General features: G+C 52.1%; 1 protein-coding gene across 3 annotated transcripts in view; it reads right to left on the bottom strand.

The window, feature by feature from the left end:
- The window catches only part of GALNT14 (polypeptide N-acetylgalactosaminyltransferase 14), a 216,909-nt gene that overhangs the window by 15,603 nt on the left and 183,739 nt on the right, over window positions 1-17,567 (bottom strand). For all 3 annotated transcript variants that reach the window (XM_082426149.1, XM_082426150.1, XM_082426151.1), the window contains exons 9-11: window positions 16,433-16,536; window positions 3,760-3,886; window positions 1,498-1,590 (exon numbers count right to left, since the gene is read on the bottom strand). In XM_082426149.1, the coding sequence (XP_082282275.1) occupies window positions 1,498-1,590; window positions 3,760-3,886; window positions 16,433-16,536 (324 nt within the window). The remainder of the gene's footprint in view (window positions 1-1,497; window positions 1,591-3,759; window positions 3,887-16,432; window positions 16,537-17,567) is intronic.

Here is a 17,567-nt window from a genome sequence, read left to right as displayed (position 1 = left end):
TGCAGGGGGGAAGAGTGTGTCCGGAGAACAGGAGGCACACCTTATCCTTCAAGATGAAAGAGACAGAAGGATGGTGCAGATACAGGTTCGTCTGTCTTGGGAAGTTGGTGCTATTTCATCTACAAAACAGAGGTGTCATCTGTGAGTGCAAGGAGTGGGGTGGACCCAGCAGCTGGGGTGAGTGGAAAAGGTACAAATGGAGATTGAGGGAGAACGCTGGCCAGGCAAGGTGGCAGGATCAAGAGGTCCACCAAGGGCCCCCCTGAGCCTGATGGCCACGGAGTGGTAGCAGCACCAGCTGACAGTCCCAGAACTGTTCAGCAGCCTATGAACAGGGGAGGAAAAGGTACAAAGCTGGGTTCATCCAGGGTTAAGAGAACTTCACCAAGGAGGGTTGAGAGATGCCCAACAGAGCAAGAGATCTGAGGACAACATCTTTTAAGCATTCTCTTTAAGCAAGAAGGTGGAACCCAAGTTGGAGAGGGGAGAGCAGTGAAGAAAGGAGGGGTGGACCCACATGGCCAATAGACCGGAAGTTGGCTGAGGACTCAATAAACGCCGTGGGAGGCTCTGAGTAGGAGAGGTGGAGAACAGTGTGGGTTTATGGTTTCAGAAATACAAATCACTTTAGCAGCCTCTGATTTAATCCTCCCGGGCAATGATGGGCTCGACCTATGGAGAGTAGGCTGCAAAAATCCCATCTGTCAACAGCCTTAGAATGACTGAGGGACATTAGATGACAAAAGCCACCGGCTGCCCCCACAAAAGATGAATGATAACATCAATGAAGTTGCCATTTTTCTCTACTCAAATCAACCCTGGGTTGGGGAATGCAACATCACAGAGTTTTGGAATATGACAGGTGTGATTTGAGCCTTCTCCCCCTCCTGTAATGGTGTGATCCAGGGCAAGTACCTGAACCTGTAGAAGACTCAGTCTCCTCATCTGTCAAACAGGGGTAATTATACCCATTTCTCAGTTTGCAGAGGACTAATGGGATATCTCATGTAATGGTATCTGGCCCTTAATTTCTCTCTCTGTCCTCTTCGACCCCCATGAAGCTGGAGCCCGGCTCTAGAGGAGATCTGCATGGTACCGCTCCTCCTAGGAAGGCAGAAGATTTAGGCTTGGGCAGCTGAGGACGAGGAGGAAGGAACTCCGACCTGGAGGGACCAGGGCTGCTTAGCCCAGCACCCCACCTTTCTATAAAAAGCTGGAAACACCAGTCCACTGCACAAGGCACACAAGGCACAGCTCTGCCCACGGAGTAGACGGCCCAGGTTGCCCGGGGGTCATCCCACTAGAGCTGTCCAAGGCCCTGCAGCCGGAACTGGGCAGGAGCAAGAAGGCACATGAAGGGAGAAGAGCCCCAGCCTGGGCCCTGGAGGGGCTTGGGGGCTCGGGAGACCAGCTGAGCACATAGGCCTGTTGGGACCCGCTCTCCTCGGGCCTGTGAGCTGGGGCTCTTTGCACAAATAAACCAGGAGGGACACTTACTTTCCAAAGGGTCTCTCCAGGGCAAACGGCCGGGAAGCATAATAGTACTGCTTGTATTCATCCATCCACACTTCAGCTGTCCGCTTGGTGTTCCTGGGGAGACAGGGGGTGTCGGGGAGGGTCAGAGAGGACCTGGGACGTGCCCAGGTAAAATATACACAAGCGGCAAGCTGGCAGCGTCACCCCCGTGGGGCCCACCACGGTCCAGTAACATTACTCTCCCCACAGTGCTGAGCCCAGCCACTACCACCAATCTCCAAAGGGACCTCTACCCCAAGACACACGATTTTAGTAGTCACCACATACTCTTTTCCCAAAAGGCACAGGCCAGAGAAGTTACACCAGAAACTGAACTTCTGTCGCCCTCAAAAAAGAAAAAAATCAGGGAGAAAGGAGCCAGGAGAATCTGGTGCAGCCCTGTGGTGCCGGTACAAGAGGAGCAAGTGCTGACCGTCTCACCTCTGGCCGTCCGCGGGCTCCTGCTCCAGAACTCTCCCCTGCGGCCCGGGGCCCAGCTCTCCAAGGGGAGAGCCCGTCACGCACGGGTTTCCCAGAGGCCACGTGATTAGCTTGGTGCAGGTGTAAAGAATTAAGCAATCACGCCATCTCGGTCAAACGTTTGCCAGGACTCTGAAGTTTTTCAAACATCAGCTATTCGCTCTGAGTTTGACATCCAAGGTCACAGAAAAAGAGACAGAGACAGACACGCAGGATGCCAGTACCCAGCTGTCCAGCAGGCAGGGGCACCAGGAAGAGAGGATGTGGGAAAACCGTCAGAAGCCAGGAGCAGGGCCGGGGCAGCACCTGCCAAGGCCCGAGTGCGTGGACTCGGGGTCTCACTGGAAAGGCCATGTCCCTCCAGGTTTCTGGCTCTGTGTGCCACAGAGGCATTCAACAGCGGGGCGTGGCACGCCCTTCAAGCCCGTGAACCTGGAAGGAGTTACGCACACGCAGCCCAGGTCTTGGTGCTCGGAAGGCAGCTAACAGAGCCTTGCCGCCTCCCTTCACCGGCCTAACCACCGGCAAACCGGAAGCTGCCGAGGAGACACTGCCCCACGTTTCCCTCCCCTCCAATGACCCGCTGGGGGCACGCAGGATGCCCGCTGGCCAGGGCCCAGTCTCAAACACAAGGAACGTTCTGGAGCCCAAGGCTCTGCCCCCTCACTCCCAGGCTGGCCCCTTTCCCCATCACGGCCCCACCGCTTTCCTGTGCCAGGCGCCCCCAGATCACCTTTCCCTGTAAAAGCCCAGAGCCCAGGCAGCCCCGCCTTTGTTCCTGTCCCTGCTGACTGGGTTCTCACTGCCCCGCCCTGCCCAGCATGGGGTCAACTTTCTCCCTGTTCAAGCCCATGGCGCCTCCACACCTGTCCACACCCACAGCTGTCCATAGTGTGAGAAACCGAGGACGGGAGAACCCAGACGAGGAGAACACCGCCGCAGGGGAAGCAAAACACCAAAGGAGGCGCTTGGTTCCTCCTTCCCCCAAATGGACCAAATGAGAGAAAAAAGGGCACAGTGGGAATAAATGGGGAGTGAGCTGTCAAGTGACAAGAGACAAGGGGAGACGAAGCTGGAGGACCAGAAGAACAAGAGGAGAAAGAGGTGTAAGGAATTATTTTTAAAGAAAAGGAGAAAGGTTGAAGAAAATAGTCACGGAAAGCAGAAGGGCGTATGGAAGGAGGGAGCAGGAATAGGCAAGTGGGCACCGCTGGGTCACTGAGACCCTGGGATCTTCGTCCTGTCCCCAGGCAGGAGGTGACAAGTCCCAGGAAAGGAGCCCAGGGCCGCAGGGCCTACGCCAGCCTGGCAGCTTCTGTGCACCCTCGAGGCCCTGGAGCAGTCAGGTGGGTTGTATCCACTTGTGCCTCCCCATTCCCGAATCTTCCCAAGGGCCTTTCCCCTGGTGACCCAGCCTGAAGGTGGGAGCAGCGGATCTTCCAGAACTCAGGGGCAAAACGGTCACCCTTCTCCCACCCCAAACAACCCAAAATACCCAGGGCCCTGAGCCCTGCAGGATGGCGCCGCCCAGTGACTTGAAGCCCCCAAGGCTACATGTGGGGGAAGCCAACAGTGGAGAACAGCCTTGGGGCTTCCAGCCTGAAGCTGGACGGGCAGGCCTGACCTCTCCTGCTCAGGCAGCGGCCCAGCGAGCAGGACCCGCAGCCCCTGTCCATCCAGAACACTCAGGCGACCTACCAGAGAACCCAGGGCGGCAGCAACCCATCGCCAGAAAAGCCCTCGGCTGCTGCAGCACACACTTACTTTATATACGTGTTGGCATTTCCATCTGGGAAGACATACGGGTGCTTCTTCCGGAAGACGTGGCCCACTCGGCTGCAGGGGACGATCTCGAGGCTGCCCCCGCACATCCACACCCTGAAGGAGATTTCTGCAAGACAGCCAGGCCCCCCCATCGCTGCTCTGCCTCCTGGGCGGAGGGGACACAGGATGGCAGCGTTGAGACTCCAGGCGCCAGGGAGTCCCAGGTCCCAGGGAGCGGGGAGGGCCGGCTGCACCCAGCCGCGGGCGCAGTGTTTACCCGCGTGCTCCACGGGCCTGGCAACCTCGGTCTCCCGGCCCACAACAAGGGTGGTAACAACTTGCACCTGGGAGGGTGGTTTGAGTTAATAGGGAAACAGTGGGCGGCAGGGAGGAGCATACAACAATCACGCCCTGTTCCCTGCCCTCATGGAGGCCTCTGGATCACACTCAGGGGCCTGCACGGCGGGGGCCACTGCTGTGAGGCTTTACTCTGGAAAGAGAAGCCTGGGGGCTACGAGAGAGCTGCTTTTGAGCACGTGGAAGATGGATTAGACGAGCTCATATGATCCCAGAGGGTTAGAGCCAGGACCCAGGAGAAAGAATTTCCATTAGAGACTATGGGAGAATTTTCTGATGGTCAAGGTCCAGATAGAAGGGGCTGTCATGGAGTAAGTGTGTTTGCCGCTCTGACAGGCCAGCAAGCCACATGGCCTGGAGGCGACAGAGAGGACCAGTTCCCAGGAGGCACCTGGACAAGGTGTCCAGGCCAGAGTCTCCCAACACTGAGAGGGCAATTCTACCCGCTACAAGGGCCCCTCAATCTTAGCCCGGAGGAGGAAGTCTGAGCCGTAGTCAAGAGCTGGGAGCAGCCATAGAAAGTGCTGGAAGCCTCGAAGCTCTTGTTGGAGGTGCTCCCCTGGGTGGGGATTTGCACACAAACCCCTTTTTGCCCGTTGGCTGCTGCTGCAGGGACCTCCGGGAGGTGGGAGGGGTGGAGTTAGCAGAGGCGCTGGGACTAGGCTGGCGGGTGCATTTCTCCCTCGGGGCTGCTTCCTGCAGGCTTGGAGCAGTGGTTCTACTCCAGAAGGAGGCAGCGGAATTCAGCGGTGGTGGGGGAGTATCTCTCATCACTGCCCTGGTTTGGAATTGCTGAACAGTATGAGGGGTTTTATTATCGCTTTTAACTCCTCTACAGATGGTGCATGCCCTTACTGACTGCACCCAGGGCAGCCTCCTCGCTGCACCCCACTGGCTTCACATCTGAAATGCTTGCCTGGCCCATGCTTCTGCAGTCAAGCTCAAGCAAGAGGATGGCTCAGGAAAATCCCGTGCCCGTGGGCAACTGCTCCTGGAAGCGGCCCGGGTGTCCACGAGCAGGAAATGAGGATGCAGGTATTCCAGTGCTGTCCCACCATGTACGACGTGCCCTGCACCCTCCAGCACCTTGGGCCCCACTTCCCTGGGTTTCTTCACCACGGGGTCCTCTCCTTTATCCTCTGTCCCTCCCATGTCCTGCTCTCCTTCTCCCTTCTTTCCAACTCTCCAAGCAAGTGCTTGGACACAAATTCTTCATCCTGAGCCTCACCTGCTCTCATACTCGCCTGTCCTCAGTCACCCTTTACCTGTCCCCTCCTGCCTCCTGCCCTGTGTCCTTGGAAAAGTTGCAGGCCAGGCTGCCTTGACACCTGTCGCCCCCTGCCCAGGTACCCTCCCAGACAGGCTACAGCTCATTTCCAGCAAGCTCGGATTTCCCTCAGAGTGGGGGCAACGTGGACACCAGGATGAAGAAAGGACGTCTCAAGATTGCTGTCAAATGACGGCAAGAACACAGGGTCGGGGAGAGATGGGAGGAACTCGGCTTTGGGGTCAGTGGCCCCAAGTCTGCAGTAACCCACTAGCCGTGTCCCTGGGAAACCTGCTTGACCTCGCTGAGGCCGGGTTTCCTCACACGTAAAATGAAGATCGTAAAAGTACTCCACAGGACTGCCGCTGACATCAAATGAAATGGAATTTCAAGAATGACTGTGAAAACTCTTACATGTGCTGGAAAGCTCTGTAACAGTTACAAGACATTCCTCTGCAGACCGTCTCTTTAAGATGTGGACGCCAATGGCATCGCCCACCTGTGCCCGCTTCCAACTTCCTAGATGATTTACAGCTTCCTGCTTCTGCCACAGGAGGCAGTTGAAATCTGTGGTGCTGAACACTTGAGATTTTGACTCTCCATAGAAATTCATGATACATGGCGTCCTGGTGTTTGCCTGGTTGGAATCGGGGGCACCGGCCTGGTGTTTGCGGGGGATGAGTAGTGAGCTTAGCTGACGGCCAGCATCCAGCTCTCCACCTTGCAGAGATGCACGAGGGGTTGGAGGGCTCGGTGCAGGGAATTGTGATGGTACACGTGTGAATTTAGCCTCCAGGGCTAAGGTCTACTGGGCTCCAATCAGCTCCTCTCCAGAATCGCAAAACAGGGTTTCCAGTTCCCAGAAAGGAAAACCCTCTCATCCCTCAAGACCAGAGATGGAGGCCTTGCTTACTGGATATAACCTACCAATTCTGTGCCAGCTTTCTTCCAAAAATATGCATACGTTTCAGCTATGGTCTCTTCCTTACATGTATTCAAATGAGACATACGTCCCTCCTCATTTGCAAAGCAAATCCCTCCAACCTGTGCCTCAGTCCCACCCACCCCCCACCACCCGCCCCTGAAACCTGTTCCTCTCCCTGTGCTTCCTTCACCCAGCATTCTGCTTCTCTCTGAATCTATTGGCTCCCCCTCCTCTGCCACCATCATGCACAGACCCCACCTCAGAAAGTACCGTTCCCCTCTCCACCCTCCTTTTGGGCTTCTGGCATTCTCCACCCCAAGGCTCTGTCTCTGAGTGCCTTGCTGACACTGCTTCCTCATCTGACCCCAACATTCACTTGATGCTGAGGACTCAGCCCTATCCCACCAGCCCAGCTCTACTCCGGGCTCCAGCACTGACCTCCGGGGCTGCCTGACACTCTGTCGAGGTGCACTGGATGTCCTCAGATGAGGTATGTCTTCTACCCCATTAGCATCCTCTAATAGCCCTCTGCAGGCTGCCTCCTCTCCTCTGCCTCTAAAACCATCCTTCCTCCTCGTTTTCCTGTGTCTGTGCTTCTTTAAAACATCAGAGGGCTTCCCTGGTGGCGCAGTGGTTGAGAGCCTGCGTGCCAATGCAGGAGACACGGGTTCGCGCCCTGGTCTGGGAAGATCCCACATGCCGCAGAGCAGCTGGGTCCGTGAGCCACAGTTACTGAGCCTGCGCGTCTGGAGCCTGTGGTCCGCAACAAATGAGGCCGCGGTGGTGAGAGGCCCGTGCACCGCGATGAAGAGTGGCCCCCGCTTGCCACAACTAGAGAAAGCCCTCGCACAGAAACGAAGACCCAACACAGACATAAATAAATAAGTAAAATTAAAAAAAAACAACAACAAAAAACCATCAGAGTATCTCAGATCTGCATGGGAGGAAAGGACTCTTTCATTTATTCCTGGGCTGGGCTTTGTTTGGTCCTCCCTCAGGCAGTAACTTATTAGTCATCCTAACAACCCCACACACGGTTGTGGATGTTATTTTACGATGCAGAAGCAGTCCTGATAGGACAACTGACAGCGGGTAGCTGGCATCTGAAGCCCACCTCCCCAGCTCCAAAACTCTTGCCCTTGCCCTGACCCCACCTCCCCCAGTGTGAACATACACCATCAGCCAATGCGGCTGTGGACACGAAGATCCTGACTGCAGGGCACTCACAGCCGAACCAGAGGCCAATGTATAACCAGCTACCTCATCCACTCCTTCATCCAGCCCTGACACCTGCTTGTCTCAGCTCTGCTTCTGGCCAGCTGATGCTGCCCACAGAGGCCACAGCCTGAGAAGCAGTAAGAGCTTCTCTGCTCTGGAGTCCAGACTGTCGTAACCAAGACGACCTGAGACACATGCCTTGCTGTGCCTCGGCCAGAGTCAAGGCCATCTGGGTGATGAAGCTTGGAGTGTTCAGATCAGTGTAATGACTTCCAGGTGCCACAGTGTGGAGTATTCAAAACCTAGGACATATAGCTGTCCTACCCTTAACTACACCACTGACGTCAGGATAACAATGTGTATCCTCCCAGGACTGCAAGCCAGGTCCGGTGATTCACAGATTTGTGCTGAAGCCTCTGGGAAAGGCTTGTGATCCTGAGGTCCAAGCAGTGGGACCGTAGACCGAGGTGTAAAGCAGTGGGCCTTCCAGGTAGAGCCCAGACCCTCCACTTGCCATGTCGGCAGTTCCTGCAAAGTCATCACTTTCTTAAGTGAAGGAGCAAAAAGATGATGTAGGGAGTTTGTGGGGAGCTCTCACTGAGTCAGCACCCGCATAATCTCCCTGGTGATGAATGGCACGCAGCCCCAAATCTGCTCGGAATTCCAGGCAGGGAGATGTGTAATTATTCCATCCTCACTGGGGGCGCTGTTGCCTTCTTCTTTTCTTTAAACTTCAGATTAATATTTGGGAATAAACCGCCCTCCCCCAGCCTCTGTTCTCAGCTCTTTCCTTCTCAGCTCTTTCCTTCTATCTCCTCACCAACTCATCCGTAGTTTTACCAGCGCTCATAAGCCCCTAACCCTTAACCAGAGCCAGCGTCTACCTGACGAGCCATGATGGGGGACAGGAATTCAGGGGAAAGAGGACAGCTTCCTCCCCAGGACCCGAATCACAGCTATTCCTATGCCCCTCCTTGGCCATATAGGTCAAGTTGGAATCTCCTCTGATAGCCTGGTTTCTAGACAAAGGCAAAGGGAGTGTTAGACATGGGCTCCCCTGAAGGCAGTGGACCTGTTTTCAATGGCACCTCATGGACTGTATACAGACACATATTGTCTACACGGCATTATCCACTCTCCCTCTGGCCGAGTTGAAATCCAGTGAGGACAAAGGGATTGGAGTGGAGAGCGATGAACAGTAAGAGACAGCCACTCAGTCCACACAGATAAATGTGGTGACAGGGACCTTTCCTTTCAAGAATCTTTACATTCTCAGGGCCACCTGGGCTAGAAAGCTCTGTTATTATTTTTTAATGAGTACACGGACTCGAGTAGAGGCAATCTTACTGGGCCACAAAGGATAACCTTGAACCTATTAGCAAAATTATGCTTCGCACCATCCGGGACAATCAAGGTTGCATCCAGGTCCCTGACTTCTGAACAAGCAGTAACCACAGGCCCACCCTGGTCACCATGGGCTGTCCAGCTGCGAAGGTCACGGCGGCACCCTTTACCTCTCCACAGTCCCTCTGGAAAAGGATGGCCTTGAGGGACCGCACCTGGGCCTGGGGCTTAGCAAGCAGCCCCACCTGCAGGGGCGAAGATGACTTTTCATCAGACTTGGATGCTCTTCCCAGATGAGGCCACTTCTCTCATCTTGAGCCCCTGAGCCTGGAAAGGGTGAGGCCGAAAGAGAAAGCGAGAGAGACCCACTGATCCCGCGGGCGTGACACAGCGCTCCTCTGACAAACCTGCTCACCCGCAGCCCGAAAGCGAGGCCAGGCCACTGCTCGGGGCCTCATTCGTCTTCACAGTGGCCCTGGGAGCGTGTTTCTATTGCTGCCGTAACAAATTACCACACCAACCTAGCGTGGGTTTGGTTGGGCCCTCTGCTGAGCGTCTCTCCAGGCCGTTATCAAGATGTCAGCAGGATCAGGTTCCTTTCTGGGGGCTCTGAAGCTTTCGAGTTGATTCAGGTTGTTTGCAGAAGCCAGTTCCTCGCGGTTGCAGGGCTGCGGTTCCCTTCTCCTAGCTGGCTGTAGGTCAGGGGCCCCTGCTACATCCACGCTGCCACTCCCTCTTCACACCAGTGGCAGCCAGGCCAGTTCCTCCCAGGCTGCGAACCTCTCTGACTGCTTCCGCTACATCTCCTCTGACTCCAGCCAGAGAAAGTTCTCTGCTGCAAAGGGCCCACGTGATTGGACTGGGCCCACCTGGACACTCCAGGCTACTCTCCCAGCTTCAGATTCAGGAACCTTAATCACATCTGCAAACTCCCTTTTGCTGTGTAAGGTAACCTCCTGACAGGTTCTAGGTGAGGAGATGCTCTCCGTGACCAAACTTTACTAGGGCTCGCCCTCTCTCTGACTAGGCGTGAACTGTTGTTCCCTACCCTCGTCAGGCCTACGTCCCGTTTTAGCAAGAATCCTGCTAAGCCGGTTTAGAGAATCCATCCCCCCAGGCTGCCCCGGCCCCCATATCTGATTACCCTGGTAAGAAACCTTAGGTCAGTGTAGCAGAATTCCCCCCACTTTGTTTTTAAATTAAACTTTTAATGTTGAGATGATTGTACATTCACAAACAATTATAAGAAATAAAATAGAGACCCTGTGTACCCTTCATGGTTTTCTCTAATGGTACTGTCTCGCAAAATTATAGTACATGAATTTAACAAAGATATTCACATTGATACAATCCATCAATCATATTCAGGTTTCCAAGTTTCATGTATATGAAATTGTGTGTGTGCATGTGTGTATTTACCTCATGCAATTTTATCACATGCATATGTCCATGTATTCACCAGTAAAGACACAGAAGAGTTTCATTACCACAAAGATCCCTCATGCTACCCTTTTAATCACACCACCTCTCTCCTCTCCCGTCAACCTCACCTTTAACCCATGTTAACCATTACTATTTCCTTCATAATGTTGTCACTTCAAGAATATTATCCCCCCCACTTTTGATGTTCCCTCTTAGTAATTTCCATCCACCGCCCCCCACCCCACTCCTTGGATCCAAATCCCCACCTGTTCTTGTTGTATTTGGAGCTGAGCCCCATACCCCCCAGCCCTGCCATTGGGATAGCCTTGACACCCATTGTGAGAGTCCTGAATAAAGTCTTTCTTACCATTTTAACAAGTGTCAGAATAATTTTTTCTCTAACACGGGGATTAGGGCGGGGATGTATTTTGGCGGAGGCCCTTCCCCTACCATGGGGATCACTGTCTCCACTTTAAAGACTTAGAAACAGTGAGGTAAAGCAACTTTCCCAAGGACACACAACTAGTGATGACCGCAGGATTCAAACCTAGGCCTGTCTGATTCCACAGCCCATGTTGACACACAGGAGTGTGCCTGCTAAACCTGACACAGCCTGATGTCCTTGACAGTGTTCTGGGGATGGGGGAGCTGGTGGTGGTAGCTTCTCTCTGGGACCCTCATCTCTCTCCTCAGCGCTGTCTTTTGTATCTGCTATGCTTTAGAAACCCCCCATTTTAAATCCAGAAATCCCATACTCTCCCTTCATATATGTGCCAAGGCCTCCATTTTGGAAAGGCACACCTCCTACCCCACCACTTACACACACACACACACACACACACACACACACGCACGCACACTTTTACTGGGCAGCAGGTTCCTTTCACCTCTAAAGACCAAAAGCTAAAGTGAGTAGATGTATTAGATATTTTCCATGTATCCTGTGTTATGAAAATTGGAGTTTAAACATCCAATTTTAATGCAAAACAACTTCTGAAAAATAAAAGGCTAAAAGCCACATTTCCCTAAAGCCTGTTGCTATGCTGAACTGCAGATGTAATTATCAACACTTCAGCTCCTCTTAGAAACGCTTTGTGCGAATGATTGCACCAGGGTCGGGCTGCTCGAGTGCATAGCGGGGGCTGGCTTTCAAGTGGCCGCTTGGGGCCGCTCCCAGCAGATGAAAGTGAGATGGGCGGGCCAGGCAGCGTGCCACTGAGGATGGTCCCGGTCATCCTGGCCAGAGCCTTGTCCGGTGATCTCAAGGACTTCTGTGCTGTGAAATCAAGTCAGTGCAACAAAGGCAACTACGTCTGGAACACACAGAAATCCCATGTCTTGGGAAAGGAAAGACATCTTTACCTGCCATTGTTATTCTCCACAGGCTCTGTTTAATGCACGGAGACTGATTTTAAATGGAGCCTCAGAGCTGTGTACATGTGGTCCTTCCCACCCTGAACCCCCTTCCTGGTCAGTCTCCCGCTTTGAACACACATTCAGCAAGCAGTTTCCACCGCTCCAGGCATCAAGGTCGAGAAGTTGGATGAGTGTTCTTGTAGGTGGAGGGTGGAGGGCACAGAAGAAAAAAAAGACAAAGACAAGAGAGGGCCCAGTACCAGAGTGGAGAGGAGAGCAGGGTGCTGAGGGCAGTGGGCAGAGGGTGGGCAGGGAGGGTGTCCTAGTCCTGGGGGAGGCCAGGCAGCCCCAGAGCTGTGATCTGTGGCCATTCAGCACTTGGTGGAGGATGGAGGCTGGGTCTCTGTAGACGGCTGGGCGTGTCCGGGCAGCGCAGGAGGGTCTGTCAGTGCCTCTGGACTGAAGGCTGGGGAGGTGGGCAAGGTCAAGGAATGGTGTGGGCCTTGTCTTTAGGACAAGAAGGGGCCACAGGGGGTGCCAGACCCGGGAGGGTGGGAGAGATTGGCATTTCCAAGAGCACTTTGGCGGGAGTGTGTGGGGATGGCTCTGAGGGGAGCAGACTGGAGGTGGAGAATCCTTTAGGAGAGTGAGAGGGGGATGGACATGAGTGATGCTGAGGGGAGAGGATCTTCAGGACTTGGAAGCAAGGGGCCCTCTTGCCACACACTGGAGCTGGGATTTTTTACTCTGACATGCACATTCCTTTACCCCTCTTCACCATCTGTCCTTTGCAGGTGGACAAATGGGACCTAATCAGACTTATAAGCTTTTGCACAGCAAAGGAAACCATAATAAAATGAAAAGACAACCTATGGACTGGGAGAAATATTTGCAAACGATGCGACTGACAAGGGCTTAATTTCCAAAATATACAAAAAGCTCATACAGCTCAATATCAAAAAAACTCCAAACAACTCAATCAAAAAAGGGGCAGAAGACCTAAACAGACATTTCTTCAAAGAAGACATACAGATGGCCAACAGGCACATGAAAGGATGCTCAACATCACTGATTATAAGAGAAATGCAAATCAAAACTACAATGAGGTACCACCTCACACTGGTCAGAATGGCCATCATCAAAAGGTCTACAAATAATAAATGCTGGAGAGGGTGTGGAGAAAGGGAACCCTCCTACACTGTTGGTGGGATTGTAAGTTGGTGCAGCCTCTGTGGAGAACAGTATGGAGACTTCTTAAAAAACTAAAAATAGAACTACCACACGACCCAGCAATCCCACTCCTGGGCATATAACTGAAAAAGACGAAAACTCTAATTCAAAAAGATACATGCACCCCAATGTTCATAGCAGCACTATTCACAATAGCCAAGACATGGAAACAACCTAAATGTCCATCAACAGATGAATGGATAAAGATGTGGTATATATATATACAATGCAATATTACTCAGCCATAAAAAAGAATGAAATAATGCCATTTGCAGCAACATGAATGGACCTAGAGTTTATCATACTAGGTGAAGTAAGTCAGACAGAGAAAGACAAATATCATATGATATCACTTATTTGTGGAATCTAAAAAACATATATAAATGAACTTATTTACGAAACAGAAATTGATTCACTGACATAGAAAACAAACTTATGGTTACCAAAGAGGAAAGCGGAGGGTGGGGGAGGGATAAATTAGGAGTTTGGGATTAACATCTACACACTACTATATATGAAATAGATAACCAACAAGGACCTACTGTCTAGCACAGGGAACTATATTCAATATCTTGTAATAACCTAGAATGGAAAAGAACCTGAAAAAGAATATGTATGTATACGTATAACTGAACCACTTTGCTGTACACCTGAAACTAACACAGCATTGTAAATCAACTATACTTCCATTAAAAAAGAAAAGCACTGCATGTTCTGGCATGTAAAATGCTAAAAAAAAAAAATCCAGAAATGACTTTTAAAGTGCTGGGAGCTGGCTAGAGTATGATGGAATGTTGGAATTGGAGAAAACAGTGTTTCCTGTGATAGCTGTCTGCAGTGCTTTTTTTGTGATTTAAAAACTTTTGTGACGGATTGTAAAATGTCTCTCCCACACCTCTCCCGAAGCCCCTCCCTACTTCCCTGGTCCAGTCAGCACTTGGTGACGCCAAACCACTGGGAAACCAACAAGAGGAGATCATCCTGGATGTGAGCAGGTGTGCGTCAACAGTGCTATAAAGGGACGGTACTGGTCGGTTGGACCAGAATGTGACATCATTGAAAATAACATGCTGCCTGCATCCACACGTGGCTGCCACGGAAAGGAAGGATCACACATACTTTGTGTGGGTCAAGAGGGCAGAACAAGGCCTGACAGATGGAAGCTGGGCTTCGACTTAGAAGAATTTTCTAACAATTCAACACAAAAATTCTCAACAACAGAACCTACCATACTGTGAAGCAGCAAACACATCATCGTTAAGTAGCATTCGAGCAGAGATTGGATGACTGCTGTCTATCAAAAGGGCTGCAGAAGCTCTATTTACAATAGCCAGGACAGGGAAGCAACCTAAGTGTCCATCAACAGATGAATCGATAAAGAAGATGTGGCACATATATACAATGGAATATGACTCAGCCATAAAAAGAAATGAAATTTGAGTTATTTGTAGTGAGGTGGATGGACCTAGAGTCTGTCATACAGAGTGAAGTAAGTCAGAAAGAGAAAAACAAATACCGTATGCTAACACATATATATGGAATCTAAGAAAAAAAAAAAGGGTCATGAAGAACCTAGGGGCAAGATGGGAATAAAGACACAGACCTACTAGAGAATGGACTTGAGGATATGGGGAGGGGGAAGGGTAAGCTGGGACAAAGTGAGAGAGTGGCATGGACATATATACACTACCAAACGTAAAATAGATAGCTGGTGGGAAGTAGCCGCATAGCATGGGGAGATCAGTTCAGTGCTTTGTGACCACCTAGGAGGGGGGATAGGGAGGGTGGGAGGGAGGGAGACACAAGAGGGAAGAGATATGGGAACATATGTATATGTATAACTGATTCACTTTGTTATAAAGCAGAAACTAACACACCATTGTAAGGCAATTATACTCCAATAAAGATGTTAAAAAAAAAAAAAAGCGCTGCAGAAAGGATTCAATGTACAGGAATAAAGGCTAGAGCACATCAGGAAGAATCAAGAGAGGTACTGTGAACATTAGGACATCTGATGGGCTCTGCCCAGGAGAGAGATCTTGTCCCCATTGAAAATGTCAAGGGTGTACCCAGCTCCAAGTTCTCCCAGGCTGGTGCAGGCAGATCCCCCCTCAAACCCCACCCCAAAGACCCCCATGGCATCCCAGGACTGAGTCCTAGTCAGGGGATTTGGTTTGGTTTGTGGGAACTGGGATTTTCTGCTTTGTTTGCCGAGCTTCCAACCTGGCCCCCACATGGCAGGACACGGACTTTTCTGATAGATTTCTCTACACTGCCCAGTTTAGGAGAACAGATGCTGTGGGTCAGGCCAAGAGCCATAAATTTCCAGGAAATAACTCTTAATGACTGAGGAAGAAAGCCATAACGCATCCTGGAGACAGGGACAGGAGAAAGCAGGGACAGAGGACAATGCACGGGATTACCGCTAAATGCCAGGACGAGCCCCATGGACCCTTCTCCTGGCCTGCGCCACTGCTCGGGGAGCCCGTGCCAAACACGCTCCCCGGTACCCAGAAAGGGGAAGGGGCCCTGACACCCCGGACTCTTCTTCTTCCTCTCTTGCGGTTTATTTTTTTATTTTTTTAACATCTTTATTGGAGTATAATTGCTTTACAATGGTTCTCCTGCGGTTTTTCAACAAATAGTTACTGAAGCCTCCTTTGTGGCAGGCACCATACTGGGCAAGGGAGATAGCCGTGAACAAACAGACCAAATCCCTGCCTTGTGCAGCTTATGTGCTGGTCATCTCTTAGGTCTCACTTGTTGGAGGGAAGAAATGGCAACTAACGTGTATTGTGTCCACATGGTGCCCAGAGGTTTTACAGACTTACTTGAATGGGTTTCCACAGCAACCCCCAAAGCATCCCTGTGTTACACTTTTAACACATGAGGGACCTGGAGGGTCAGTCATTGTCATCATCTAGATGGGATGGGTCTCCGGCTACTTTCTCCTGTATCTGCACATGGCAGCCCTACACCACTGTGGCCACACCTGGCCATCTGTTTACACAGTTCTGGAACACATAACCCAGCCCCTCTCCCCTCCTCCACTGCTTTCTCTGTGCGAAAAGATAAGGGCTTCTGTAGCATTCACCCAGACCCTCCTCATTAACCCAGTGCCGAGTGCCATATGCCTAGACCAGCCAACAGATGTGATCCAGATGTTAATGGCGTTGCTGTCCATCCTCCTCCTCATCCTTTTTATCCCCAGTCTCCTTCCAACTCCAAATTCCCGTGTTCAGTACTCCCAGCTCAAGCCTGCCTCTGGCCCTCAGACTTGGTGCTCCTCCTTGGTCTTTCCAGCTTTTGCATCTCAACTTCCCCCTAATGGTCCATCTGGGCGTGTTTCCCTGGTCCGCAGCATCCATGTGGCCCCATGGATAAATCCCCTCCTTCTCTCCACCCTCCCAGCAACCACTCCTCTGGCGCCCCATGTGGTCTTCCCCCAAAGGAGTGACCCGCTCCCCATCTCCCTGGCCCTCATCCCAGGCACATGTGGTCCAATGACACGGAGACCCCCGCCCTAGCCCCTGGATGCAGAGACAGCGACTCACCGAAGTTCTCCCCGCCCCAGATGTCCATGTCCATGTCATACTTCCCCAGGTAGTCGAACCAGGATTTGTCCATCACGAAGAGCCCTCCAGCTATGACTGGAGTCCTGTGCGTTTGGAAGGAAAAGCAGGAGGGTCAGTCGCGGGAAGGGGGCTGCTGCCGTGTTCTTCTGTCCTGGTGGTCCTGACCTCGAGGCCACATTCTTCCCGTTTCCGCTCCTCTCCAGAAAGACCGACACATTGTCCACTTGCCTCACACAGGAACATGCGCCAGGGCTTTTCCCTTTGACCATAAATCCCCTGACCCTGCAGACAGGCTAATATGCTCGTCTGCACACCTCCTGTGGGGCAGTCGGGATTTGCTCAGAGACTCGGCTGTTCAGAGGGCCTGGGGAGCCTCCCCCGCGGCTTCTCCCACAGGCCCTGCCCAGCGGGGCTCTCCCGGGAGCTCCACGACAGGGAGCGGGGACCATGGGCCACTGACCAGGCAGAGGAGAGGGGCTGCGGCAGCACCTGTGAACAGCACATCCATTTCTTGAGACTGGACTCTCTCTTCTTTATTTCCCTCTCTTTCCTTCTGCTATAGATAGAGTTATATCCCCCGAAAAACATGTTGAGGTCCTAACCCTGAGTACCTCAGAGTGTGACCTTATTTAAAAAGAAGGTCTTTACAGAGGTGATCAAGTTAAAATGAGGTTATTAGGGTGGGTCCTAATCCAATAGGACTGGTGTCTTATAAAAGGGGATATGTAGTTGCAGAGACAGACGTGCACAAAGAGACGACAATGTGAGGAGACACAGAGAGAAGACGGCCCTCTGCAAGCCCAGGGGAGGGTCTGGCACAGCCCTCAGAAGGAAGCAAACCTGCCAACACCTCCGCCTTGGACTTCCAGCCTCCAGAGCTCAAGACAGTATGTTTCTGTGGTTTAAGCCACGCAGCCTGTGGTACTCTGCTGCAGCAGCCCTAGTAAACAAACACGCCCTCATCTTCATTCTCTTTCCTTGGGATCCTCTCCGAAGCTCCCCTCCCCTTGACCACTGAAAGAGATTCCAGAGAAGCCACTTGGAAAGGAAAGGGCTGCAGAGTCCAGCCAAGCAACCCGATAAGCACAAGGACGCATGTCTGCAAGAATCAACA

Source organism: Balaenoptera physalus (genome assembly GCF_965194825.1).
Source record: "Balaenoptera physalus genome assembly, chromosome: 15".
NCBI lineage: Eukaryota > Metazoa > Chordata > Mammalia > Artiodactyla > Balaenopteridae > Balaenoptera > Balaenoptera physalus.
This window is presented reverse-complemented; position numbering and strand designations above follow the sequence as displayed.